Here is a 26,828-nt window from a genome sequence, read left to right on the forward strand (position 1 = left end):
TAGGTAACTTTTACCCCAGATTCTATAGACTCTGAATGACATCAATAAGGCTTCTTCTCTGCCATGTGTAAGGCAAATTTAGTTTCAGTGAAGAGGTTCTGCACCTAACCATATGTATCTGTGTGTAATTTCAGGAGCAATTCAGGGTACTGGAAGTCTGAGCCTTAAATACCTGAATTGTAAGATATCTGGAAAGGAAAAAGTACTGAAGTGAAATTATATAAATGTGTTTGATGAGCTCTGCAATCTAATCCTCATGACAATAGGCCTGTCATTCTGCTCATCATTATGTATAACGACAAGGGCACTCTACATTACAAAATCTGATTCCTCTACACGAGTGCACAGAGAAGGGGCTAACTTACTGAGGAGGTGCTGGTCTCAAATGAATGGTAAAATTAATCCCAGACTGCAGTTTAGATTCTGACAGCTGGATGATACCAAGGTTTAAAGAGATTGTTTATGAGGATACATTGCATTTGTTTGTCTTGTATCCCTCCTGCTTCTCAGATCAACTGAGTGATCCTATCAAGGAGAGTGAAATGAAAAATAAAACGATTGGGTAAATATAAAGAGAATTTCCTCCAGGGAACAGATCCTCAGTAATCCCAAAATGAGGTCTTAGCCATTCATGAGTGAGATCAGGGAGTGTTCTTGATGCAAAGGTAGTGGATGTCTGGAGATTTCTTCCACTTTAAGGCATGAAGGATAGTCCAGCTGACTTTTTCAAGACTGATGTTGATAGGTTCTTTTTGCCACAGGTGTGAGGAGATGCAGATGAGAGACAAGTAAATGGAGATGAAATACAACTGAGTGATTATCAAACTAATGGCAGATTGAGGAATGAATCGCTTACCATTGTTCCCACCATAGTTACAGCAAACCTAGTGCAACCCCAGCTTCATTCAGACTCAGATTCCTGCAAGTTGCTAATGTGCAGGTTGCAAAAAATTCTACATTTTTATTAAATCCAGGGAAATTCACTCATTTAAATTATTCATACATTCAATTGTGAGATTGGTAAGGTCTGAGAAAATGCAATTCTACCAAATCCAGACCCACAGAGTTTGATTATTTTACCAATAATAACTCTATATCTAATTTAATTAGCTCATCACTCGTTAACTAAGGAATCGGTAGACCCCTCGGCCCCTCGTGCCTGCTTCACCATTTGAATAAGGACATGGCTGATCTTCGATCTCAGTTCCACTTTCCTGCACTGACCATATTATTTGATTCCTTTAACACCCAAAAATCCATTGATCCTGTCCAGAATATACTTGGCAGCTGAGCACAGCCCTCTTGGGTAGAGAATTCCAAAGATTCACTGCCTTCTCAAAGAGCCATAGAGAGATACAGCCTGGAAACAGGTCTTTCAGCCCACTAAGCCCATCAAGCACCCATTTTTGCACAAATCCTATCCTAACCAGTTTATTCTCCCCACATTCCCATCAAATCCCCCCAGATTTTACCACTCACCTACATGCTTGGGACAATTTATAGTGGCCAACTACTGACCAACCTGCATGTTTTTGGGATGTGGGAGGAAACCAGAACACCAGAGGGAAATCCATGCAGTCACAGGGAAGACGTGTAAACTCCACCGAAAGTACCGGAGGTCAGGATTGAACCTGAGTCACTGAAGAAATGAGGGAGTCCACATATTTCATCTCAATTCAGTCCCGAGCCCCCGGCCTCTCATCTTGAGACTGTGATTCCCAGCTCCAGATACTCCAGCTTGGAGACACAAGAGCTTTGTGACCGACTTCAGGAAAACATTATTTAAGAGGTGTACAAAAGTGATTCTTTGGCCTTACCATATCCTGCAGGGTTGCCCTTGCTCTTGGGTAGGTTGGCTCGCAGAATGGCATTGTTCAGGGTATTCAGATAAGTGGGCATGCTGTGATAACCTTTGTTGTTGTAAAATGCCTGCAGAAATTAAAAAAGACACTGTCAGCATTAGCCAAATGTTCACCCTCGAGCTTGTTTAAAGGTCAAATGATAATTGGTTTCATTTTCCTTTTGAAAACTTGGTCTCTTGACAGCAAGTAATGAGTTCTTAGGGAGGATGGAACAATTCCAAAGATCATCCATTTGCCACTATTTGCAGGTAAATCAAAGTTCTTTCAGGTACCAATAAGATCAATTCTCAAGGGTTACATTATCTCCTCCCTCAAGCCTGGAGCCCTTAACTCCACAAACTTGTCAAACACCCTTCAATGTTTAAACCATAGCAGGACAACATCATTTGTAGTTGATAGCTTATTTTGAATCAAGTCTGAGAGTGAAGAGATTGCTCCTTAATCCAATTTTATGTCCATAGACTGCAATACCAATAGCTATGTGGTATCGGAGCTCTACCAAGACACATTGGTCAAACACTTAATTCGCAAAAGGCATAGGAGCTACAGACCAAGTGCTGGTAAATGAGATTAGTATAGATAGGTACTTGATGGTTGGTATGCACATGATGGGCCGAATGGTCTGTTTCTATGCTGCGTGGCTCTATAGCATTGAAACAATGGAACACTGTTCCAGTGTTGTTTCATCAGCTCCACTTGAATGACCACAGGCTCCAGAAACATACCTGAAACCATTCAATCCCTTCCACTAGTGCTAGTCCTAATGTTCAACTGGGTGCTCTGGCTATGTGTGAAATAAGATAAGATATCTTTATTAGTCACATGTATACCTAAACACACAATGAAATGTACCTTTGCGTAGAGTGTTCTGGGGGCAGCCTGCAAGTGTCACCACGCTTCCGGCACCAACATAGCATGCCCACAACTTCCTAACCTGTACATCTTTGGAAAGTGGGAGGAAACCGGAGCACCTGGAGGAAAGTCACGCAGACACGGGAAGAACGTACAAACTCCTCACAGACAGCAGCCGGAATTGAACCCGGGTCGCTGGCGCAGTAATAGTGTTATGCTAACCGCTACACCACCGCACCTGCCCTCTTTGTGGGTGTCACTGCCCAACACACGGAGAGAGGCAATGCCTTGCTGGTAACACATGTGGTCTTGTTGATTTATGATAACATCAAGTTCTGTGGGAGGGCAAAGTGTCACCAATCGCCCCGTGGCCTGCGTGTGCCAGATAAAGCATGTTATTTAATGGGCTGCTTCCACACTGGCCAAGCAAATGAAGGGAATGCATTAGTTGGAATTGAATGCCTTTTTTGCTTTCTAATCTTTCAGTCTTTCAGAAGAAAAGGTGGTTGTCTCCCACCAGTATACTTCCCCTGAACCACTTTGCACAGATCTGTGATTTCTGCCACCTTCACACCCATTAGTTTCAAGTCAAAATAAGATGCAGTAAAGATTCAGTCTAGATTTTGCTATCAGTTGCATCCAGACAAAAAGGGCAAAAAACTACAACATAACGCAGGTTGATAAATGAAAGCTTCCCTTGTTAAACTGATGCAAAACCAACCAGAATTTGGGGTACAAAATGATCATGCTGGTTCTTTGCTCATTTGACTTCCTATAAATGTTTTGCTGACATTTATGTTGGAGTGGTACCCATTAACTTCTGAATATAAATGAGATCCAAATGATGCATTTTCATCCATGGTACAATGTTTTCAGTTACCCAGTAGATATTCCCATCCTGCTAATTGGCTAAAGTCTAATGCTGGAGCTTCAAAGAGTTGTGTTTACTTATTCCAATGAAAGGCAACATCTGGTTTGTTAACATCTGATTTTGGTCATTTAGCAGCTTCACGATAGTTCTAACTTTGTTCAATCTCATTAACAACGACATAACAAAGCCATTTACATGCTGAAGCTGTGTGTTAGATGACAGAACATACTTAGAAGTGTTTTACAATTTGGTGCAAATAAATTTTGATATACAAAGTTAGAAAGCTGCAGCCTCAGAACACAACGTTGGAGGGGTGGCATGGTAGTGTAGCGGTTACCGTAACGCTATCACAGCGCCAGCGACCTGGGTTCAATTCCAGCCGCTGCCTGTAAGGAGTTTTATGTTCTTTCTGTGTCTGTGTGGGTTTCCTCCGGGTGTTCCGGTTTCCTCTCACATTCCAAAAACGTATAGGTTAGGAAGTTGTGGACATGCTATGTTGGCGCCGGAAGCGTGGCGACACTTGCGGGCTGCCCCCAGAGCACTATGCAAAAAGATGCATTTCACTGTGTGTTTCGATGTACATGTGGACTAATAAAGATATCTTATCTTGACTTCAGGTTCCACGAATAACAGGACCAATAAGAACCTGGTTCTAGTGAAAGTTCAGCAAACCCGCACACAGATTTCTTACAATGGACACATGCTCATGGAATTTATAGCATTATTTGTGAACATTTTCCATTAAAAAATGAATTGCTTGATGTTATGATCTAGTCTAATTGTATCTAAACTTGCAGCACAACACTGGGGCACAACATCGTGTGAATATCCACAGTCTTTTTCCCAGGGTTGGGGAATAAAGAATTAGAGATCTTAAGTTTAAGGTGAGAGGGGAGAGATTTAATAGGAACCTGAAGGGCAACCTTTTCACCCAGAGAGTGGTGCATATATGGAATGAGCAGCCAGAGGAAGTGGTTAAGGCAGGTGCATTAACAACATTTAAAAGGCACTTGCACAGGTACATTGATAGGAAAGGTTTAGAGGGATATGGGCACGCAGGGTAAAGGGACTAGCTTCGATAGGTATCTTGGTTGGCATAGACTAGTTGGGCCGAAGGGCCTGTTTCCATGCTGTACGACTGACTCTCCTCATTCCTCAAAGGCAACAGCTGTTCTATCATTAAAAGCACTGGAATTATTTAACTTGCTCTAATACTGTTTTCTCCTCCTTGTTTCTACTCCTTCTGGCTTTCTGACATGCTATGTATTATTGGATTATCTCTATCACTGCATGATTTCTGCATGTCCCTACTACTTCTTTCTATAAATATTTCCAATGATATCATTGCCACCACAACATATTATTTACATTGTATCACATGTGCTTCCTGTACCTTACAAAAGAGGCAACAAGAGCCAACAAGCCTGAAAACTCCTCGTGATCTGTAATGGATTCAGGAGGAAGAAATAAAGCCTTCTCCTCTGGGCCTCCCAACCACAGAATTCTCCTAACCCTGGTGGAACTGTCAACCCTCCCTTCCCTTAAATCCTCAACTGCCTATGCACTCAACTCTAATAGAGTCATAGAGAAATGAATACAGGCCCTTTGGCCCTACCGGTCCATGGTGCCCACCCAGTTAGTCCCAATTTCCTACGTTCAGCACATATTCCTCCAAGCCCCACCCCTCCATGTACCTATCCAAGTGCTTCTTAAGTGATACTATTGTACCTGCCTCAACCACTTCCTCTGGCGGCTCATTCCATATACTTACCACCCTTGCCCCTCAGGTCCCTTTTAAATTTTTCCCTAACCCTAAACCTACGCCGCTTAGTTTTGGACTCCCCTATCCTGAGGAAAAGACTTTTACCATCTACCTTATCTATGCCCCTCATGATGTTAAACACCTCTATGAGGTCACCCCTCATTCTCCTTACAGCTCCCCTTGACTATTCTGCCTCCTCTTACTAACTTCCTGCCCACATCAAGCAACAAATACAACCAGGTGTCGGATGGGTTTACAGGAAATAATATCTGAATTAATTTCTCAGGCCAGGATCAGCAGAGACCTTACATCACCAAGGTTGTAAAGAAGTTGCAAGATCACTTTCCACATTCACTTTTAAAAATAAGATCAGAATGTTCAAAGGTCACAAGAAGACCAAGTGTTGTCTGCCTCTGTCACTCTGGTACCACCTTTCACACAGCACAGAAAATATCCTCCAATTGATGGGTTTTCTGCTGCAGTTGAGGCACATCAGTTATAGCACAGATTAGAGGGCAGAGTAGCACAACCAATAGAGCTGCTGCCTCATAGCTCAAGCGACTCCGGTTCGATCCTGACCTCTGGTGCTCTGTGGAGTTCGCACGTTCTCCCTGCGACCATGTGGATCTCCCCCAGTTGTTCCATTTTCCTCTCACATCCCAGACACACACAGGTTGGTCAGTTGATTGGCTACTATAAATTGCCTCTAGTGGGTAGGCAAGTGGGAGAATCTGGGGGGACCTTATGGGAATGTGGTGGAAATAAAATGGGGTTATCATAGGATTAGGGCAAATGGTTGCATGGATTCAATGGGCCGAAGGGTCTGTTTCCCTGCTGTATGACTGTGACTGAAAGCACTCTTTTAACATCTATTAATAACCAGAAAAAAGTATCTTTTTCCCTACCTGTGCAGTTCTTCTCACTGCGATCTTCCGCACCATCGGAGCTGCCTTTGTACTAAATGATGCTGGTATAGATTTGAGCACGTTCCCAAACGTCAGCGCTCCATATCTGAAAAAATCAAAATAAGTAAAAGCAATCTGTCATTCTTTAAACGTGCAAGAGGTTATTTCTACCTTGTAGATGTGAAAACTGTCAGGGCACATTATTGACGTGCAGGAGTTAACAAGTCTCAGTTTTCATTGTAAGCAAAGATTCAGTAGTAAAAGTACTGATTTATTTACAATACACCCCACTTCATTGGTGTAGTGCTTCTAACCTCTCTCTCATTCCTCAAGCATTAAGTCACACCGAGACTCGCACTTCAGAATTAGCTACACCTCCAGCCAAGCTGTTCCAGTACATTGAAACACTGGCATCTAACCAAGAATATGGAAAATTGTCAAGATATGTCTTGGTCACACAAGTCAGGGCAAATTCAACCTTAGTTCCTTCCTAATAAGACACAGGAGGCAGCTGTTCAGCCTATGCTGGATCCCAGCAGAAAAATGCAACGAGTCCTCTGCAGCCCTGCAACTTCTCTCTCTCACATGCTCATCAACTCCAGTTTGGTGTTTTTACCACTTATCTATACCAGGAGGTAATTTGCAGTTGTCAATTAACCTTTGGGAGGAAACCAGTGAGAATATGCAAACTCCATAAAGGCAGCACCAGAGGCAGGGGTCAAACCTGGGTTGCTGGAGCTGTGAGGCAGCTGTGCTAACTGCTGCACCACTCCTGGCTAATTACTGCTGAATCAGTGTACTCTCAACCAGTAGCAAAGGGACGGAAGGTATTGCCAACAGTGCCATCAAGCGACACTTACTCACCAATAACCTGCTCACCGATGCCCAGTTTGTGTTTCACCGGGATCATTTGGCCTCAGCCTTCACCCAGCCATGGTCCAAAGATGGACCAAAGAGCTGAATTCTGGAGGAAAGGTAAGAGTGACTGCCTCATCTTATTATGACAGCAAAGAGCCCCGGTATTACTGAAGTCAACGGGCACCACGGGTAAAACGTTCTAACGGCTGGAATCACACCTCATATTGGTCGTCAATCATCCCAGCCCCAGGACATCACAGTACGAGTTCCTCAGATCAGTGAACTAGGCCCATCTATCTACAACTGCTTTGTCAATGATGCAAGTTATGGATTTGCTATTAGCAAAATGGAAATATTATGTTAAAATCAAACAAATGTCTTTAAAGCAAGAAGCCACTAATCATGTGAAGAATAATATGGACGTCACTGCACTTAAGAAAGAACTTATAAATGGAGATTGATGGTGTTCGTGAAGGGAGAATCATTGGCTTGGACATCATGAGAATGCCCTGCTCTTTCCTGAGCACCGTTTTCGGATATTAATAAGAACTTGAACAGGCCACAGTCTCTGAAAATATAGCAAGTTGAGCAAAGTGATTGTGCTTTCATAGGATCACAAGCAAATGCTAACAGGGATTGTGTGCTGAACACTTGCAGTGAGACATGAACCCATGTGAGCTTGCAACTGAAGGTTAAACTGGCACCAAGCTAATGCTAAAACCACAGCTTGCCATGAATACCCAGGTCCAAAAGGAAACATCCATTTCTTCTGAATCAGGGACACAGAACCAGATCATTTTGCAACAGATTGTTATTTTAGCTTATCATCTGACCCAGCACTTATCAAATGGATTGAAATTGAATGTCTATGCTGTTTGAAAAATCAGAGGTCCAAGAAATGCATTTACGTTTGCTGTGTTCATTCCAAAGCTTCATGAAGAGTAATAACAACAAATTGAGGTATACCAACATGTAAGTGTCTCTTTAAGAAAATAAAGAGATCCATTTGAACTGAGTGCAAAAGTTTATTACGAAAGATTTTTGCTCAGAAAGAAAGCAATTGGAAGTGGGAAGAAGAATTAATGTGACCTGAATTTAGAAAAGCAGGAAGTAAGTACTGGAATCCTTATTAATTATTATGCATAAACTACAAACAATGAGTATCTAGGTCCTGGTAAAAGTGGGGTACTGTGCTCATGCATTGGGAATGAATTTTTAAAAAATCATTCAATGGACTTGTACGTTCCTTTAAACAATGCACAATGTACAAAGGCTATCTCCCCTCTACACTTTCTGTCCAGATGAAGGGTCTCGACCTAAAATGTCGACTGTCCATTAACTTCCACAGATGCTGCCTGAACTGTTGAGTTCCTCCAGCAGCTCATTTTTTGCTCTAGGTTCCAGCTTCTACAGTCTCTTGTCTCTCCAGTGTATAATAAGCACTGGATTTCCTTTGTTATTGTTTCAAATCAAATATTTCTTTGCAAAAACAATTTTACCAAGGAATGGAGATACATTTTCCATATTGGGTCATTAAGTCAAATATTTTTGGATGAAGTGCAAGGCCAGTATTCAATCCATAAACCTGGATTGTATTCCCCAGGATGTGAAAGACTGAGGGGATCCTGATCATTGTGTTTGAAATGTTAAAAGGGTTTGAAAGAACTGGCTGTGGAAAAACTAATTAAACTAATGGGAAAATCACAGACAAATGGACTTAACCTCAAAATTAGGATCAGGTATTCAGGAGGAAAGCCTAGTAGTGGAAACTCAGAACCCCTTCAAGTCTGTTGTGGGTACTGGGAAACCAGTTGAACAGCCAATGAGACCATTGACAGTGCAGCGTCCCAGCACCCCATACACTAAATTAGTGTGCGCTCAACTTATTCAGATCCAAAACTTATCTGAATTGAAATATCTCCTCATAACACAACTGAGGCACCTAAGCTACCTTCAAGGGAATGCTTGTAGGGAGGGAAGGAAAATATTGCTTCACAGCATCAGACAAGACAACCTAGGTTTTGTGCCACACCTGCTACATGTAATGGGGCAAATCCAGGGAATTTGTTGTCCCACCAATTACGAGAAACAATAAAATTCGCAACCCATCAAGAAACACTGTAAATTGTATGGTTTTCTTTCAACACTGGAGGGAGGCATTGAGCCCATCAAGTCTATGATGGCTCTCAGAACAATCCCATCAATCCCATTCCCCACTTATTTCTCTGTAACCTATTCTCTCTCTCACATGTCCATTAACTCCATCCTGATTCTCCCACCACCCAACTACACTGGGGGTAATTTACAGTGGCTAACTGCGCTATCAACCAGCACATCTTTGAGATGTGGGTGGAAACCGGAGCACCCGGGGGAAGCCCATGCAGTCACAGAGAAAACATTCCAACTCCACACAGACAGACCCCAAGGTCACGATTGAACTTGGGTCACTGGAGCTGTGTGCAGCAGCTCTGTCTGCAGCAGCAACGTGTTCTGTGTGTAGAAAGGGCACGGGCAGATTAAGTGATGGAGAAAACTGTGGCATTCTTCATTGTGCAGAAAAGCGAGGATATCCAGTCAGGACAAGAGAAAAGCAAATCTTAATATTTCACTACTGGGAAAAAATTTGGCAGAGTTTATTGAGTTGAGGTATTTAATAAGATAAATGAATTCAATAGTCCAGATATGGAGAAGTTAATACCCCAAAATGAGGCATAATATAAAAATTAGTGTCTAGTTATTTTGGAATTGAATGACTTTCTCCATATAAGGGGCAGTGGACACTTTAGGACGTTCTGCCCCAAGGAGTATATTTATTGAATTAATTGATATTATCAAGTTCAACAGAGTGTTATTAGTTCAAAGAACATGCAGCAAAGCCAGAGTAATGGAGCTGAACTACAAATTAGCCGTCATCTAATCGAATGAAAGAATAGACTTGAAGGGCTTAATGGCCATCTCCCATTCCACTGCTCTACAGTCTGTTGGTGCCCGCATTGATACCCCTATTCCAGATGGTGTTCCTGGTGTGTCACCTTCAACAGAATGCTCCCAATTTACTGACTTTGATAGAGATTACTGCACATCACCAAAATTAGCCCCTCTAAGCACACTATGTATGTGATTGCTGAATCATAACATACTAAACTATAAGGATACTGCTTATGTATGTTCATTAGAAATCTTTGCATTTGGCACCAAGGGTAATTGTTCATCTTATCTGCATGGTTCTGAACCACATAAAGGAAAGGATTATGCTTCCTTCTTATCAGACCTGCCTGTATAGGATGCAAGCTGGCTAGTTCACAGCCGCTGACCCCAACACGTAGACCAACAACCCGCGGTTACAGAAGGACAATAATCCACATACATAGCAGTAACCCCACAAACCTATGAAGTCTGAAGCGATCTGAAGTATGCAGAATATACTCCGAAACGTTGCGGCCTGTAATATCCACCAGAATATCGCCCGTCACCACTTTCTTCTGTGGTGGGTGACCTCCAACTCCACTGGGGCAGGAGAAACCAGTTCCTTGCATCGAGCAGCTGCATCTCACGGGCTCGTGGATAGGGTGTGGAATGGAAGGTGACGACGTGAATGTTTCTGATAAAGAAATCATTGAATAAAGTTATCACTTGATAGAGCTGTGGGCATCCAAGCTTCAGATTCAGAACATTGAAGCTTTTAAGTCTGGCTCACAGCTAGTCATGGGTAACTTAAATACCTATAAGCATTAACAACAACATTCACTTGTATAATTTCCTTCGTGCAGTTTAACGTCACAAGGTGTTTCACAAGACCTTGTCACCAGGCAAAATTTGAGACTGAGCTACTTCAGAAGATCTTTAAGGACAGATGAACAGATGGTTTGGTCAAGGAGTTGGTCTTAAAAGCAACCAAAGAAAGGAGAGAGAGAGGACACACGCGCAGGAATAGGAGAGGGTGTGCGCAGGAGTGAGGGGGAAAGAGAGGTTGAGAGAGAGGGAGGAAGTGAGAGTGAGAAGGGAGCAAGAGGGAGGGAGTGAGAGGGAGAAAGAGAGAGGGGAGAGCTGGGGAGGGAGGGGGGAAGGGAACGAGAGGGAGGAAGCAAGAGGAGTGAAAGAGAGAGCGGTAGGGATGGAATTCTGGATCCTGGGTTCTGCATAGTTTAAACTTGAGGCCACAGTTGTCGAAGAAGAGAATTAAGAGTAAGAATTAAGAAAATTTTATAATGCAGCGTGTGTTTGGAATCTGGAATGCATTCCCTGCAGATGTGGTAGTGGCAGGTTTTATTGTGGCTTTCAAGAGCAAAATGGACAAATATATAAGGAAAAATTTGCAAGGCTACAGAAAAAGGGCCTGGGGGTGGGCAAGTTGAGCTTGGACATATGGACACAATGGGCCGAATGGCCTCCTCCTGCTCTGTAACCATTCCCTGATAGGGGCTGCAGAGGTGAAGGAGAGTTACAGGCTAGGAATGGTTGATGCCACACATACATGAAAATGTTGAAGTCACACTTCATGGGACTGGGAGCCATTGTAGCTCTGTGAACACACAGGGGATGGGTGAATGGAAAGGGTGCAAGTGCTTTGGATGAATTTGTTTCTGGAGTGTGAAAGATGGAAAGATAATCAGGAGAATGCTGGAACATCCAAGTCTACAGGGTCTCAGTGTTTACAATCACAGATGACAGAACTACAAAAAATAAATCTGACATGATGCCTTTTAAAATCAGTCCAAAGTCTAAAATGGTGATGGACGGCCGAGAAAAATCTAGACATTTTTTTGTCATCTAGTGCATATTAAATTTTAAATATATTTGAATCAAGTTCTATGTCTAGAGTAACAATACATTGAAATTTCTTCTTCACAGAACACATTATGCGATCCAGCCTAATTAACTTACATTTAAAATGCACATAATTTTTTTCTGGATATTAAAATCCACACAGAATTAATGAGAATGCTCTTAAATAATAAACTAGATCTATCCATTTACACAGCAGCTTGGTTTTTAATAGATCTATTGAAATTCTAAGCTTCCCATTTAGAATTAACATTGTCTGAAGCCTCATTTAACTCCTGATCATAGGTGCTGGGACAAAAAGCAACCAAATGAACAGTGTCGAAGCCACGTTAGTTGCTTCTTCACAAGTAAGGTCCTGTATACATCCGATTTAGATGCAGATGAATGGTAGTTTATTCAGTAACTTCATCAATCCCTAAACGGAAAAGGAAAATACTGCAGTTCTTTGAATTCTGAAGCAAAAACAGAAAATACTGGAAATATTCAGATGAGACAGCATCCATGCAGAATCAGAATTGGTTTATTATTGGCACATGTACCAAGGTACAGTGTAAAACTTGTTTTGCATACCGTCCATACAAATCAATTCATTACACAGTGCATTGAGGTAGCACAAGGTAAAACAATAACAGAATGCAGAATCAAGTGTTACAGTTACAGAGAAAGAGCGGTGCAGGTAGACAATAAGGTGCAAGGTCATAACGAGGTAGATTGTGAGGTCAAGAGTCCATTTTATCAAATGAGGGAACCGTTCATTTGTATCTTCTGCCGAATGGGAGAGGGGAGAAGAGAGAATTTCCAGGGTGTATGGGGTCTTTGATTATGCTGGCTGCTTTACTGAGGCAGTGAGAAGTATAGACAGAGTCCACAGAGGGGAGGCTGGTTTCCGTGATGTGCTGAGCTGTGTCCACAACTCTCTACAGTTTCTTGCTGTCACAGGCAGAGCAGTTACTATATCAAGCCCTGATGCATCCGTATAGGATGCTTTCTATGGCGCATCAATAAAAATTGTCAAAGGGGTCATGCCAAATTTCTTTAGCCTCCTGAGGTAGTAGAGGCGCTGGTGACTTTCTTGGCCGTGGTGTCTACATGGTTGGACCAGGACAGTCTATTGGTGATGTTCACCCCCGGGAACTTGAAGTTCTCAACCCTCTCGACCTCAGCACCGTTGATGTAGACAGGAGCATGTGCACCTCCCTCCTTCCTGAAGTCAATGACCAGCTCTTTTGATTTGCTGACATTGAGGGAAACATTGTTTTCATGACACCATGTCACTAAGCTCTCTGTCTCCTTCCTGTACTCCGGCTCATCGTTATTTGAGATATGGCCCACTACAGTGGTATCATCTGCAAACTTGTTGATGGAGTTAGAGCAGAATCTGGCCATGCAGTCATGAGTGTATAGGGAGGACGCAGCCTTGTGGGGCACCGGTGTTGAGAATAATCGTGCTGGAGGTGTTGCTGCCTATCGTTATTGATTGTGGTCTGTTGGTGAAGGATCCAGTTGCAAAGGGAGGTGTTGAGAAAATGATTTAAACGTACAAAGTCAAGGTCAATAAGTAGCCCTCACAAAAATCACTCATGGAGATTCCCTCAATATCACATTGCAGTTTGTGGAATCTCATCGAGGCAAGTTGGTTGCCTTGTATTCAGCAGTGCAGGACTTTATTACTTATTATTGGTATTGGTTTATTATTGTCACATGTACCAAGATACAGTGAAAACCGTTTGTTTGCATGCCATCCAGACAGATCATTCCATACATAAGTACATTGAGGTAGTAAAAAGAAAAACAGAATGCAGAATATAGTGTTGCAGTTACAGAGAAAGTGCAGTGCAGGTAGACAAATAAAGTGCAAGGGCCATGATGAGGTAGACTGGATGATCAAGAGTTCATCTCTGAGTGCATGACAGGTCCTTTCACGAGTCTGATAACAGCAGAACAGAAGCTGTCCTTGAGCCTGGTGGTACGTGCTCTCAAACTTTTGTATCTTCTGCCCAACGGAAGGGGGGAGAAGAGAAAAGGACTGGGGTGGGAGGGGTCTTCAATTATGTTGGCTGCCTTCCTAAGGCACCGGGAAGTATAGACAATGCCAATGGAGGGGAGGCTGGTTTGTGTGATAGACTGGGCTGTCTTCACAACTCTGCAATTTCTTGTAGTCTTGGGCAGAGCAGTTGCCATACCAAGCTGTGATGCATCTGGATAAGATGCTTTCTGTGGTGTATCTGTAAGAATTGGTGACTTATCATCGGGGGCATGCCGAAATTTCCTTGACATAGAAGGGGACCATTCAGCCCATCGAGTTCATGCCAGGTCCCAACAGAGCAATTCCATCAGTCCATTCCCACTCTCATTATTCCCCCTCAGCTCTGCAATGCTCTCTCACATGGCCATCAACTCTCCTTTGACTCGTCAGCCACTTACCTGCACTAAGGGGCAAACATGCAAACTCCTTGCACTCAGCACCCAAGGTCAGGATCAAACCCTGATATCTGGAGCTATGAGGGAGAAGGTAGAAGCACTGACTGCTGTGCACTGTATTGCCTGGACTTTATTTGCTCTAACTTTCTCTCTATATTGTTAACCTTCTCGGGTACTTACATGAAAAGTTTTAGCCATTTGTCCTAATCTGGCCATACTCTGTTCTAGCTCAGTTATGAATATGAATAGAATGGACCTGATCACCTTAAATTTAACCTTCATAGTTGATGGGCTTGTAAGTTTGATTTATTTTGCAGAATTGATCTGTACAGTCCTGATATATTACAAGCACACTTTGTGGATCAAAACACATCTGTCATCCCAGTCATAGTCACAGTCATTTCCAGCATGTTCTGTCATTATTTCAGATATCCAGCCTGGGTGTGTGTTGCTCCAACAACACCTGAAGCATTATTTCTTCCTTCAGCAACACAAGGTTTACAAGCGTACCATGGGCCAGAATCTCTAAGGGGTGTTCTCACATCTTCAGCTAAAGCTGTGTGGAGGTCTGATACCAGCTTGGGGGAAAAACCCCTGAGATTTGACTGCTGTTGTGCCTGAATATTGACTGCGGTAGACCAAGAAAGTGGAGATAATCAACAGTAATGAGCAGTCATCTGTGGATGGGAGATGGTGGAAGATGATCATGGAGCGTTGGGGAAAATATGGTGTTGGGAAGAGGATGGTGGGAAACATTTGGAGAGGAGGGGAGGTCAGATCAGACAGAAGATCAGGACAACTGGGGAGAAAATCATGGAGAAAGGGGAGAAGATCCCAGCAGCCATGTGAACATCGGCAAAGCCTTTGTTAAATTAAAATAAATAAATACATTTTTCAGAATCAGGGCTTTATTGGCAAGACCATAATTTCTTGCCCATCCCTAACCGCCCACAAAGAGTGCTTGAACCATTGCAGTTGCCCCGGTGAAAGTACTCCCTCAATGCTGCTGGGCAGGGTGTTCCAGCAATTAGACCCAGAGATAATGAAGCAATGGCAACAGATTTCCAGGCAGGACAGTGCAACTCAGAGAGGAACATACAGGCGGTAGTCCTCCCACACCCTTGCAGCCTTCATCCTTCTTATTGGTAGAGATTGCAGGTTTGGGAGGTGGTCTCAGAGCAGCCTGGATGAGGAACTACAGTCACTTTGGAGCAGGTACATGTGGCAGCCATGGCATACCATTGGTGGAGGTTTTAGGGTGGTTGATGGGATGCCAATCGAGTGAACTGCTTTGTCTGGAGAAACAAAGAGTAGGAAAACCTCTTCAAAGTGGGCAAACCTTGAAGACACTTCATAGTGGAGTAGAAAAATGAAGACACATGAAGGCGGCTTTGTCTGGATGGTGTCGAGTGTCTTAATGTTGTTGGGAGCTGCACTCACCCGGGCAAGTGGCGAGTACTCCATCACACGGGTGACTTTGGCTTGTAGACACCAGAAAGGCTTTGTGGTGTCAGGAGGCGAGTTACTCACTGCAGGATACTCAGTCTCTGACCCGATCCTGTCATTGGCTACTCCTGGGATGTTGATGGTAGGGGACTCAACATAAAACTGCCTCTTATCAAATAGGTTGATGACTGATTGCCTGAGGGGTTGTGGGCTGGTGGGATGTAGTAGCTGAGGGCAAACGTTACAGATTAATACAGATAACCAGAAGGTATCTTGAGGATCAATGCCTCAGTCTTCCAACAGCAGTACAGCTCAGGCCAGAACCTTCAACTGAACCTGGGGCAGTTGTCAATGCTTCAGTTATGACCTGCTTGAGTATTCCACTTAAGAAGTGACCCGAGGACCAGGCTCAAATTTTCTTGTGTGCTAATTGTGTACAAAGTCTTAGGGAAAATTCATTCATTAGAATATAAAAACACGTATGACATGAGAGAATCTCTAGCCCCATGAATTGAGTTTCAATAACAAGTTATAATAACTCATAGAATTATACAGAACAGAAACAGGCCCTTCGGCCTAACTCATCCCTGCCAACCAAGATGTCCATCTGAGCTAGTTCCATTTGCCTTCATTTGGCCCATATCCCTCTAAACCTCTTCTACCCATGTACCTGTCTAAAAGTCTTTCAGACATCGTAATTATACCCACCTCTACCACTTCCTCTGAAATACTTCATAGCTTAAACAGAAGAGAGCTTGACTGGAGGGAATACATCAAAGAGAAAGGATTCATTGGGAAATAATGAAAGACCCTTCTTTTGAGCTTCTCAAGGGTCAGTAACTCAAGGAAACATCCTTCAAGCTAAGCCTGGTGCAGGTTAAACGTCCCAATATGTGAACAAGATGCTCAAGGTCAGAACAAATGACAGTAAGGGAACCAAAAACACAAGAAAATAGGAGCAGGAGTAAACCACTTGACCTCAAGCGTGCCCTGCAATTCAGCACGATCGTAGTGATCTGCTCGAGGTATCAACTTTCCTGTATCAGTTCCCCACAGCCCTCAATCCTCTGATCTTTTAAAAGAAAATTATCTACTTCCTCTTTAAATACCTCCAGCGATTGAGCCGCCACAACTCTCCGGGGTAAAAAATTCCAGATATTCACCACCTCTTTGTGAAAAGAAATTCCTATGCAGCTCAGTTTTAAATGACTGCCCCCTTACCTAGAAACTACATTCCCAATGTTCAAGACTCTCCCTCTTATGGAAACAACCAATAATTCAATCATATTTATATATCATTCATTTTAAGATCACATTGGAACGTTTATGCTGACCCATTATAATGTTCACTGATATCACAGAGACCACAGTATAAACAATGAAAGACACCACAAAGGTTAAACCACAAAGACAGAGCAGTACTAGTTCACAGGAGCTGAAACATCACTGTATAATGTATACCGAGGAACTGCTTCATCAAACACTGACAACTTGTATACTGCTCCTCTATTAAATGTGATAAATAGATTCACAAATTCATTTGCGAACAGTAGACTGTGAAATTGGTCAAAAGGTACTGTACAGGTGCTGGGCCTTTACCCAAGTCTGCACCAATAAATACTGAAGTTAAGGCCAAACCAAAAGATGAGCCTTGTTCCTCATCATAAAGGCAAAAATAGAAGCAATGTGGGCTTTTAGTTCAAGAAAAATAACACTAACTTCTATATTTATTTAGACACTGGCATAATTCTAAATCAGCCAATGGCCATAGACTGACAGCACATCAGGTCTAAACTGGACTAAACTGGCTTTCAGTGGTAACTCTTCAAGGCGATCAGATAGACATTTTTTTCCTCATATCCTGGAAGATCATGTGGATGTGGGGAAAGAGGCGTGGAAAATACCTGATCACAATGTCCTATCAGGCTATCATGAGTGTGGTGAGAGTTCATAGACGACCTGATCTTTCCCTGCTTCACTTCTACATGTTTGTCAGTTATTCTTCCCAGGATATACCCAGGCCCTGGCTCTGGCATGTAAGCCTTTCACAGTTAATTTTCCACTTTGTCAATCCTAAAGCTGTGATGACAATTCATTCTCCAGCTGCAGGCACCTTTGTGTTCCAGACTCACACTCATGTACCTTTCATCTAGAATCATTACCCAATGGCTTAAAGCCATGTCAACTTGTATTCTTTGGTGCCTTTATTTGATCAATGTTAGTTTAGTGTGAGGAGAAACTAACAATACCTCGAGAAACTCAATTAAGGTGCTCTTTGTGATCTATTTGATTGATCCCATCTAAAATCTGTCCTGAAAGTGTCAGCAGAAATGAATATACTCCTGTAAAATATTGCCTAAGAACCCTTCCACAATTACATACCTTTCATTGTAACGGGTGATGTCAAATTCCACATGTGTGTTCCTTCATCAGCTCCTGTGTCGGGAAAATCTGAAGGAGCAGGTGAAGGGGGCAAAGGAACAAAGTTTGAGAGCGGTAGGCCTTGTGTGAAAGAGTCCAGACACATCGAGTCGAAGTACTTGGATGCCAGCATCTTCGTCTCACTGGTCGATAGATTCAGGGTCTGTACCAGCTGGTCTAATGTGCTGTTGTATGGAGTCTTTAGGACACAGGTAGCTCCAATCCCCGAGGGCAGATAGAAGGTATTGGTCAGTTGTTGGGGACTAGCATCAGGTGATAACTTTATCCTGGGTTAGAATGAAAACAAGGCCATATTCAAGATAACCTGCTAATTGCAGTTTTTCTTCTGTATTTTACTAGGTTATATATTCTTCCAAGCATGACTAGTGAGTGGCAGTGTTGCTCTCAGGTACTACGCTTGGTCAGAATTGATTAAAGTGGACCGCAACACCGTAATGACATCCCAAAGTCTTACTTGAGAATTGGAAAAAAAATCTACAGGATATTTTACCTACAGTACTCAAAAGATGAGCACAATTCTTGAAAGACCTGATTATCATTTTTGTTTTACCTCTCATTCTATATTACTTCAACTTTTACATGTTATAGAGTCATAGAATACTACAGAATAGAAACAGGGCCTGCGGCCCAACTCATCCATGCTGACCATGGTGCCCACCAAGCTAGTCCCATATCCCTCTAATCCTCTCCTATTCATCTACTTATCCAAATGTCTTTTAAATGTTGTTATTGTACCTGCCTCAACCACTTTCTCTGGCAGCTCATTCCGTAAACACAGTACCCTCTGTGTGAAGAATTTGCCCCTCAGGTCCCTTTTAAAATCTTTCACCGCTCACCTTAAACATATGCCTTCTAGTTTTTGATTTCCTTTCCCTGTGAAAAAGACTGTATGCATTCACCCTATCTATGTCCCTCTTGATTTTATACACCTCTGTAAGGTCACCCCTCAGACTCCTACATTCTAAGGAATAAAGTCCTAGCCTGCCCAATCCCTCCTTATACCTCAAGCCCACTATTTCTTGAAGTTTTTTTGAAGCCCACTTTTCTTAAAGCACACTATTTCTTATAATTTTTGCTATGGCAAGCAGCATCAAAGATACCTGTACTCATTTCTCTCTTCGTTTGCATATGGTATGAAGTTTCCTCGAGGTTGTGTGTAGTTGTGGTACTGAGATGGGGAAAGGATCAGAGGAGGCAAGTCACCTGGAACAATGAAACAAATGACATAAGAACTCCAGAGGTGGCCACATCAAGATGGTTCGACTAAAACAGTTTAACCAAATCATCCTGTCAATGCAAGGTCTCGTGGCTCATACATCAATGCCAAGTACCTATTTCGGGAACTGAGAGTGCCACCGTCATTGCCACACATACAAAGAATGCTGGGAGCAGGATCTGCGAGAAGATACTCTTGGTATTGCGTTTGGCACAGTGGTAACGCTTCACTATCAGTCCATAGAACTGACAGAGCTTCAGCCAAGAACCTTCCAGTTTGGTACTTCCTTGACCCTCCAAAACAATGCTCTTCAGGTCTGGTTCTGGTTCTGCTGTAAACAGAAGTAAACAGGAAACAGGAATCAGCATTTGGGGGTATTGTTAATTCAGAAAACCCAAGTTCAAGAATTTATTTAATGAATAGGAGCAGAAGTAGACCATACATCCACCATGAGCCTGTTCACCATTCATGAAGATAATGGCCAATCCTGTCTCACGAGTGCATTCCCTGGACAACCTTGGCCTGCACCCTATCACCCTAACCGTGTTCCCTTCCTCTCTCCATCCCTTCCTCTCACTGCAACTTAAAGCACACTTGTTTCCTCACATTTTATCAATTCAATGAAGGGTCATTGCCTAATATTAACTCTGTTTTTCTCTCTCCACAGACGTCACCTGGTCTTCTGAGCATTTCGTAGTTTTATGCTGGATGAAAAATAGCTTTTTATTATTACCATTACTGAAAATTAGCTTTCTATCAAAGTGTATTACCTGGCATTTTCCCACATCACAGCCCATTTGTTGAACCTGTCTATATCCCTATGCAGGCCCCACACAATATACCTTCCTATGTAACTTCCCATCAATGACATTTTTTTTTTGGTGGCATTTTCTGTTTAAAGGATCCCCGAGCTTCTGAATGATATCATAATTGTCAATATTTTGAACTAATTTCCATTGCCCCCCCCCACCCCACCCTTCAATGTCACATTTCTACAGGGGGCTTGTGCTTTGTACATTCATACCATTCGTAAAATTTCCAGCTTTCTTTTATCTGAATGATTAAGCATTTGTACACCGAAGTATTTCAAGATGCACAAATACATGTGGCTGTGATGTGGGAAAATGCCAGGTAATCCACTTTGACAAAAAATACCAGAAAGCTAGTTTTCAATAATGGTAATAATAGAAAGCTATTTTTCAACCAGCGGGCACGGTAGTGAAAGGGCAGGCACGGTAGTGTAGCAGTTAGCGTAATGCTTTACAGCACCAGCGACGCGGGCTCAATTCTGGCCACTGTCTGTAAGAAGTCTGTACGTTCTCCCCGTGTCTGCGTGGGTTTCCTCCGGGTGCTCCGGTTTCCTCCCACAATCCAAAAAAAAGACATACAGGTTAGGAAGTTGTGGGCATGCTATGTTGGTGCCGGAAGCGCAGCCACACTTGCGGGCTGCACCCCAGAACACTCTACGCAAAAGACGCATTTCACTGTGTGTTTCAATGTACATGTGACTAATAAAGATATCTTACCTTACATCACATCTTTCTCAGTCTTCCCACCCAATATCTCCATCGAGGTGTAAAAACGGGCCCTTCGGCCCACCAAGTCCATGCCAACCTTTTTGCCCATCTACACTAACCCCATTTGCCTGTATAAGCTCCATAGACTTCTATCCTTTGTCTACCTAAGTGCCTGTCTAAGTGTCTCAAATGTAGTGATTGCATCTGATTCCACCACTCCTCTGGCAGCAGGTTCCAGATATCAACCATTCTCTGTGCAAAAAACTTACCCCTCAGATCCCTTTAAAACTCCTTCTCACCTTAAACCCACGTCCTCCTGTTTTTGATATCCCTACCACAGGACAAAGATCCTGACCACCTATCTATATGTGTGTCAGTGCGAAGCGGGTGCTGAGGTTTGGGAATGTGTCAGGAACATAGTCCACGTGTGCAGATGGAGCCGTGACCTGAGTCTGCAGCCGGAGCCACGGTCTGGATGAGAAGTAGGTGTGTGGCTGGAGCAGAGAGCTGGGAATGTGGGTCGGGGTGCAGCCAGAGGTGGGGGTCAGTAACGTGGCAAGTTCTGCAGCTGGGATTTGGGAGCCGGAGACGGCCGGGAGTGGGGCTGGGAAGGTGGGTGAGGAACGAGAAAGGAGACAGTGGACAACGGTGTCTGTGCCCCCGGGCATGTACTCAAGTGTGTGACAGCAAGTGCACACCTGTCCGTAATGTGTAAATGTAGAATAATCTTGATAGAGCATGACCTTGTTGTTATGCCTTTAATTTTGTAAAATAGTGTACTGGTATCTGCAGTTTGCTTTGGGAATGGAATACACATATAAAGCAAAGCACTCTCCTTCAATTCTACCAGGTGGGTAGGGCCTACATTTTAAAAAACAGAAGTGACCATGCTCACTCCTGTTAAAGGTTTCTTTAAGTGTTACATTTTAACTGAAAACTATTTTGCTATTGTTATTTATACTAGAAAGTGTGAGTTTCAGATTATTGTACTTAATTACTTCCCACAGCATGCACTTTTTATTAAAATTTCAAGCCTATATGCACAAATCTAACAATAAAAATAGACAAAAATGGCTAGGATGATTTGGAAGGTCCCGACTTCATAAAGGTTGAGAAACATTGCTCTAATCCTTCACTCGCTGTGAACTCCACTTCTTGAGTCACACAGCATAATAATCGGCCCACTGAGACTGTGCTGACCATCAAGCTCCCATTTACACTGATCCTATGCCAATCCAATTTTGTTTTCCTCACATTCCCATCATCTCCTGTCGGATATGACCACTCACCTACACTGGAGGCAAGTTACAATGGTGAGTAATCTACCAACCCACACATCTTTGGGAAGTGGGAGGAGACCTACACAGTCACAAGAAGAATTATTTAACTCCACACAAAGAGCACTAGAGTTCAAGATTGAATTTGAGCCACTGGCGCAGTGAGGTAGTGGCTCTACCCAGCTGCGCCCACTTTGCCACAAAGTCTTGCAAATTGGTCTTGCTTCTTCATAAAACAGTACAGTACAGGAACAGGCCCTTCGGACCACAGTGTTGTGCCAAACTAATTAAACTAGTGATTAAATGCCTAATTAAACTAATCCCTTCTGCCCACACAATGTCCATATCCCTCCATTCTTTGTACAATGTGCCTATCTAAGAGCCTCTTAAACATCTCTATCGTATTTGCCTCCACTACCACCTCTGGTAGCGCATTCCAGGCACTTACCACTCTCTGTGTAAAAAACTTGCCCCGCACATCTCCTTTGAATTTACCCCCTCTCACTTTAAATGCATGCCCTCTGGTATTAGACATTTCGACCCTAGGAATAAGATACCGGCTGTCTACTCTGTCTATGCTCCATGTAATCTTACAAACTTCTATCGGGTCTTCCCTCATCCTCCGATGCTCCAGAGAAAACAACCCATGTTTGTCCAACCTCTCCTTATAGCACATGCTCTCTAATCCAGGCAGCATCCTGGTAAACCTCTTCTCTGCACCCTCTCCAAAGCCTCCACATCCTTCCAACAATGGGGTGACCGGAATTGAATGCAGTACTCCAGATGCAGCCTAACCAGAGTTTTATATAGCTGTAACCTAACTTTTACCACACTATCAACCTGTGCAGTCACTTTCAGGGAGCTATGGAGTTGGAACCCAAGATCCCTCTGTACATCAACACTGTTAAGGGTTCTTCCATTAACTGTGTACCGTCCCCTTACACTCGATATCTCAAACTTCTGTTCCAGTTCCTACTGCCACCACATCATCCCCATTGTACTTGAATCTACAATGGATCCCCAGCTCCGAACTGTGTGGGCATATACCCACGGCTATATAACCACAATGAATCTTTTCCGTGTTGACCCTCATTAAGTTCCTTTTTTTTAGAAAAGAAGTGCTATAAACTTCACCTCAATTTTCAGACTTCATCCACTGACATGAGCCTGAATGAAAATGCCACTTTACAAGCTCAGGTTTAAACAAAACGATGAGGTTAGAATAGTAAAAATCTGTGCTCCATTCACTGTGAAATTTGTACAGTGAAACCCCACAGAATTGGTTTTTATAAGTATAATGAGGCAATTATAACACTGAGCAATGTTTTGCATACAAATGCCACCTCTGCTATAGAGCCTCAGGGGTAGACGCCAGTAGGCCAATTCTATACAATACATACTGAACTGAAGAGTATTCTCCAAGGTGGATAGTAGTTTGACAGGAAGGTGCTTCAGTACATTTGGAGCCAATTTTTATTGTGACCTATTAATTTATATCTCAGTAAAGTGTCACTTACTCGCTTCAGTTTATGGAGCTGAAAATAAAGATGAAGAACAAAGGTCTTGCTATTGAATATGTTTTTTTGGAAAGATTCCCAGAATGTAGATAGAGAACGGTGCTGCAGCCTTTGTAACAAACGTTGCAGACTCAGTGACCATGTGGCCCCACATACCAGATATACAAGTTGGAACAGCACTGGCTGAAGTCAGTATTTTTACAGTGTCATAAGTGGACTCATTGAAAATGAAGAAAAAGTTGGTCATTTATAACAACTATGAGTGAAGCAACATGAAATATAACTTCACAAAAAATGTATGCAGGGCTCTTGGAAAAGAACTGAGAAAGTAAGGCAAATTGGACAGTTCTTTAAAATAGCAGATACCATATTCTCTTGTACTACAGGATATCTAAATCTTCAGAACAGCAAAATAGCACTAAAGTTGTGACATACAGTAGCACATTGGTCAGCATCTAAATGACACTGATGCAAGTCAGAGTTCAAAGAAATCAGCAATATTAAACACAGATCGATATTTCAGGTCAATGGCCTTTCAACTCTCTTGAAGCTGAAGTGTTAATTTCATTTTAATTTTCATTTTAATTTATACAATGTAATATAACATAATATATCATACAATATAATATTCTTCTAAAGTAGGAAATTACTAAAGGCATTGCAACAAAGATATGGTGACTAAAGAACAAAATAAAATGTCTGATGTTGGAAATTTAGAAAAGAAACCAAAAACGTTGGAAATACTGTGCAGCTTCTATGGAGAGAGAAATAGATAACACCTCACGTTGATGATTTTATATCTGTCAATGACCTGAAAAGTTAACTCTGTTTCTCTCTCCACATATGCTGCCTGGCCTGATGAATAAATCCAACACATTCTGAGATTCAGTGACACTGAGAAACATCTGAGAGTTAACTACTCCTTAATTCTTTGCTCAATATATCAGAAAATCATCTCTGCATTCAACACTACATGTAATAGAGCTTCATGATTCACAAACATGAATGAGATAAAGTGCGTGCAACTGCTTTCATTCATAAACATTAAATACACAAACTTCCACTGTTCGCAAGAAGATATACCCTACATAGAGTCAATGGGAGCATAAATTTAGAGTTGGCACTCACATAATACCTACTCCAATGGTCACTCCTGCAACAAGATCTGGTACAGTTAATCATTACATTGAGGAGAAGGGATTAAAAAAAATAAAAATGGATTAAGTTTACTTGAGGAACTTTTCTTTATCCTCCACATTCGTCCCTGAATGTAGTTTGCTGGAGTCCTTAAGCCAGAAGTCAAATGGAGAATAGTTCTTGCTCGGCCATTTACCAGCTCCAGAAACACACAGTATAATGGACATTGTCAGTTTGGAATTTGGTCGTTCACATACCTTGTAAACTGAGATTGTCTGGATCAGTCAGGTTATCGAAGAGAGGTGTGTAGTCTCCATAGAATTCAGAATAACCACCCATCTCATCACCTCGGACAGAACCAACGGAAGAGGAGGAATGAACGGAAGACTGGGACTGACTGAGTGTGGCACATGTGACCAAATTGCTCACATTCACTTCCATCTTGCGCGAACTTTCTTTAGGAGGGGTGTCTTTGTGGCGGCCATTTCTCTGGTCCGTCTGTGGGGTCTGCATTCCCTCCTTCCCCGAATCTTTGTCATCTTAAAAAACAAGATCAAAACCAAATTCCATGCATTTTGAGATATGCCAAATACTTTCACCTATCTTCAAGCTTTGTTAAGACTCTAATTGCATTTGAAACTTACCTTGCTTCCTGTGTGTGTGTGTGGGGGGGGGGGGGGGGGGGGGTGCTGTTCAAGTTCAATTTCATTGTTGTCATAGACGTACATACACAGGTTATAAATGCCATGGAAATTAGCTTTTTGCAGCAGTAGCACAGTACATTAAAAATATGTCAAACATAAGTTAACATGAACTTAAATTAACATGAATTGTACATCACTGTAAATGTTACAATTAAATATAGGCTGGGGAGTGGGAGTGTGTTTTGCAGGCCCACCTTGTGTTACTTCCTCACAAGAATACACCTCCCCATTTGTTGTCTCTGCAGTAGGCCTGAGACTGGAAACTCTTCACATGGGAAAGAGTGTCTGTGGCATGTTGATAAACAACATACTGCATCCATTGCCCGACAGAACTGAAGCATTGCCTCTCTACTTTTGTATTCCATTTTCCTAGCAATAATCGATAATCATTGGTAATTGATTTATTATTGCCACATGTACCGAGACACAGTGAAAAGCTTTTGTTTGTGTGCCATCCAGACAGATCATTCTATCGATAAGTACATCGAGGTAGGACAAAAGGAAAAAAAAAGAATGCAGTGTCACAGTTACAGAGAAAGTGCAGAGCAGGTTGACAGATAAAGTGCAAGGGCCACAATGATGTAGATGAGGAGATTAAGAGTTCACCTTTATTGTACAAGAGGTCTGTTCAAGAGTCTTATAACAGTGGGACAGAAGCTGTCCTTGAGCCTGGTAGTGCATGTTCTCAAGCTTTTGTACCTTCTGCCCAATGGGAGGGAGGAGAAGAGAGAATATCCAGAGTGGGAGGGGTTCTTGATTATGTTGGCTGCTTTCCTGAGGCAGGGGGAAGTGTGGATGGAGTCAATGGAGGGGAGGCTGGTTTGTCTGATGGACTGGGCTGTGTTCACAACTCTCTGCAATTTCTTGCGGTCACGGGCAGAGCAGCTGCCATACCAAGCTGTGATGCATCCGGATAGGATGCTTTCTATGGTGCATCTATAAAAATTGGTGAGGGTCATGTTTGCTTTACTAATTACTTGCATATTAGTCTTTTTTGCAAAGCATGCACTCGTACACCCAGCTCATTCTGCATCCCAGAGCTCGGCAATCTCTCACCATTTCGATAATAAGCTTTTTTCTATTCCTGATACAATGTTTACATAGGTAAACAGAGAGGAGCAGCTCCCATTACAGGCTGGTTCAAGGCCACGGAGACAAGGATTCAGTGATGGCTGAAGGATGGAAGGGGATGTGAAGAGAAATGATTATATGCAGATAATAGTTACGACCAGCAATGCAGCACCTGCAAAGCTGAA

At 42.5% G+C, this 26,828-nt stretch overlaps 1 protein-coding gene across 2 annotated transcripts in view; it reads right to left on the reverse strand.

Annotated features, from left to right (window-relative positions):
- The window catches only part of abca2 (ATP-binding cassette, sub-family A (ABC1), member 2), a 417,188-nt gene that overhangs the window by 65,935 nt on the left and 324,425 nt on the right, over window positions 1–26,828 (reverse strand). The window contains exons 27-33 of one of the 2 annotated variants that reach the window (XM_052036764.1): window positions 25,126–25,407; window positions 19,536–19,748; window positions 19,305–19,407; window positions 18,145–18,470; window positions 10,498–10,711; window positions 6,253–6,358; window positions 1,818–1,929 (exon numbers count right to left, since the gene is read on the reverse strand). In XM_052036764.1, coding sequence (XP_051892724.1) covers window positions 1,818–1,929; window positions 6,253–6,358; window positions 10,498–10,711; window positions 18,145–18,470; window positions 19,305–19,407; window positions 19,536–19,748; window positions 25,126–25,407 — 1,356 coding nt within the window. Of the gene's footprint in view, window positions 1–1,817; window positions 1,930–6,252; window positions 6,359–10,497; window positions 10,712–18,144; window positions 18,471–19,304; window positions 19,408–19,535; window positions 19,752–25,125; window positions 25,408–26,828 lie in introns of both variants that reach the window. The other variant, XM_052036762.1, reaches the window with a different exon arrangement.

This window comes from Pristis pectinata, chromosome 23 (genome assembly GCF_009764475.1).
Source record: "Pristis pectinata isolate sPriPec2 chromosome 23, sPriPec2.1.pri, whole genome shotgun sequence".
In the NCBI taxonomy this organism is placed as follows: Eukaryota; Metazoa; Chordata; class Chondrichthyes; order Rhinopristiformes; family Pristidae; genus Pristis; species Pristis pectinata.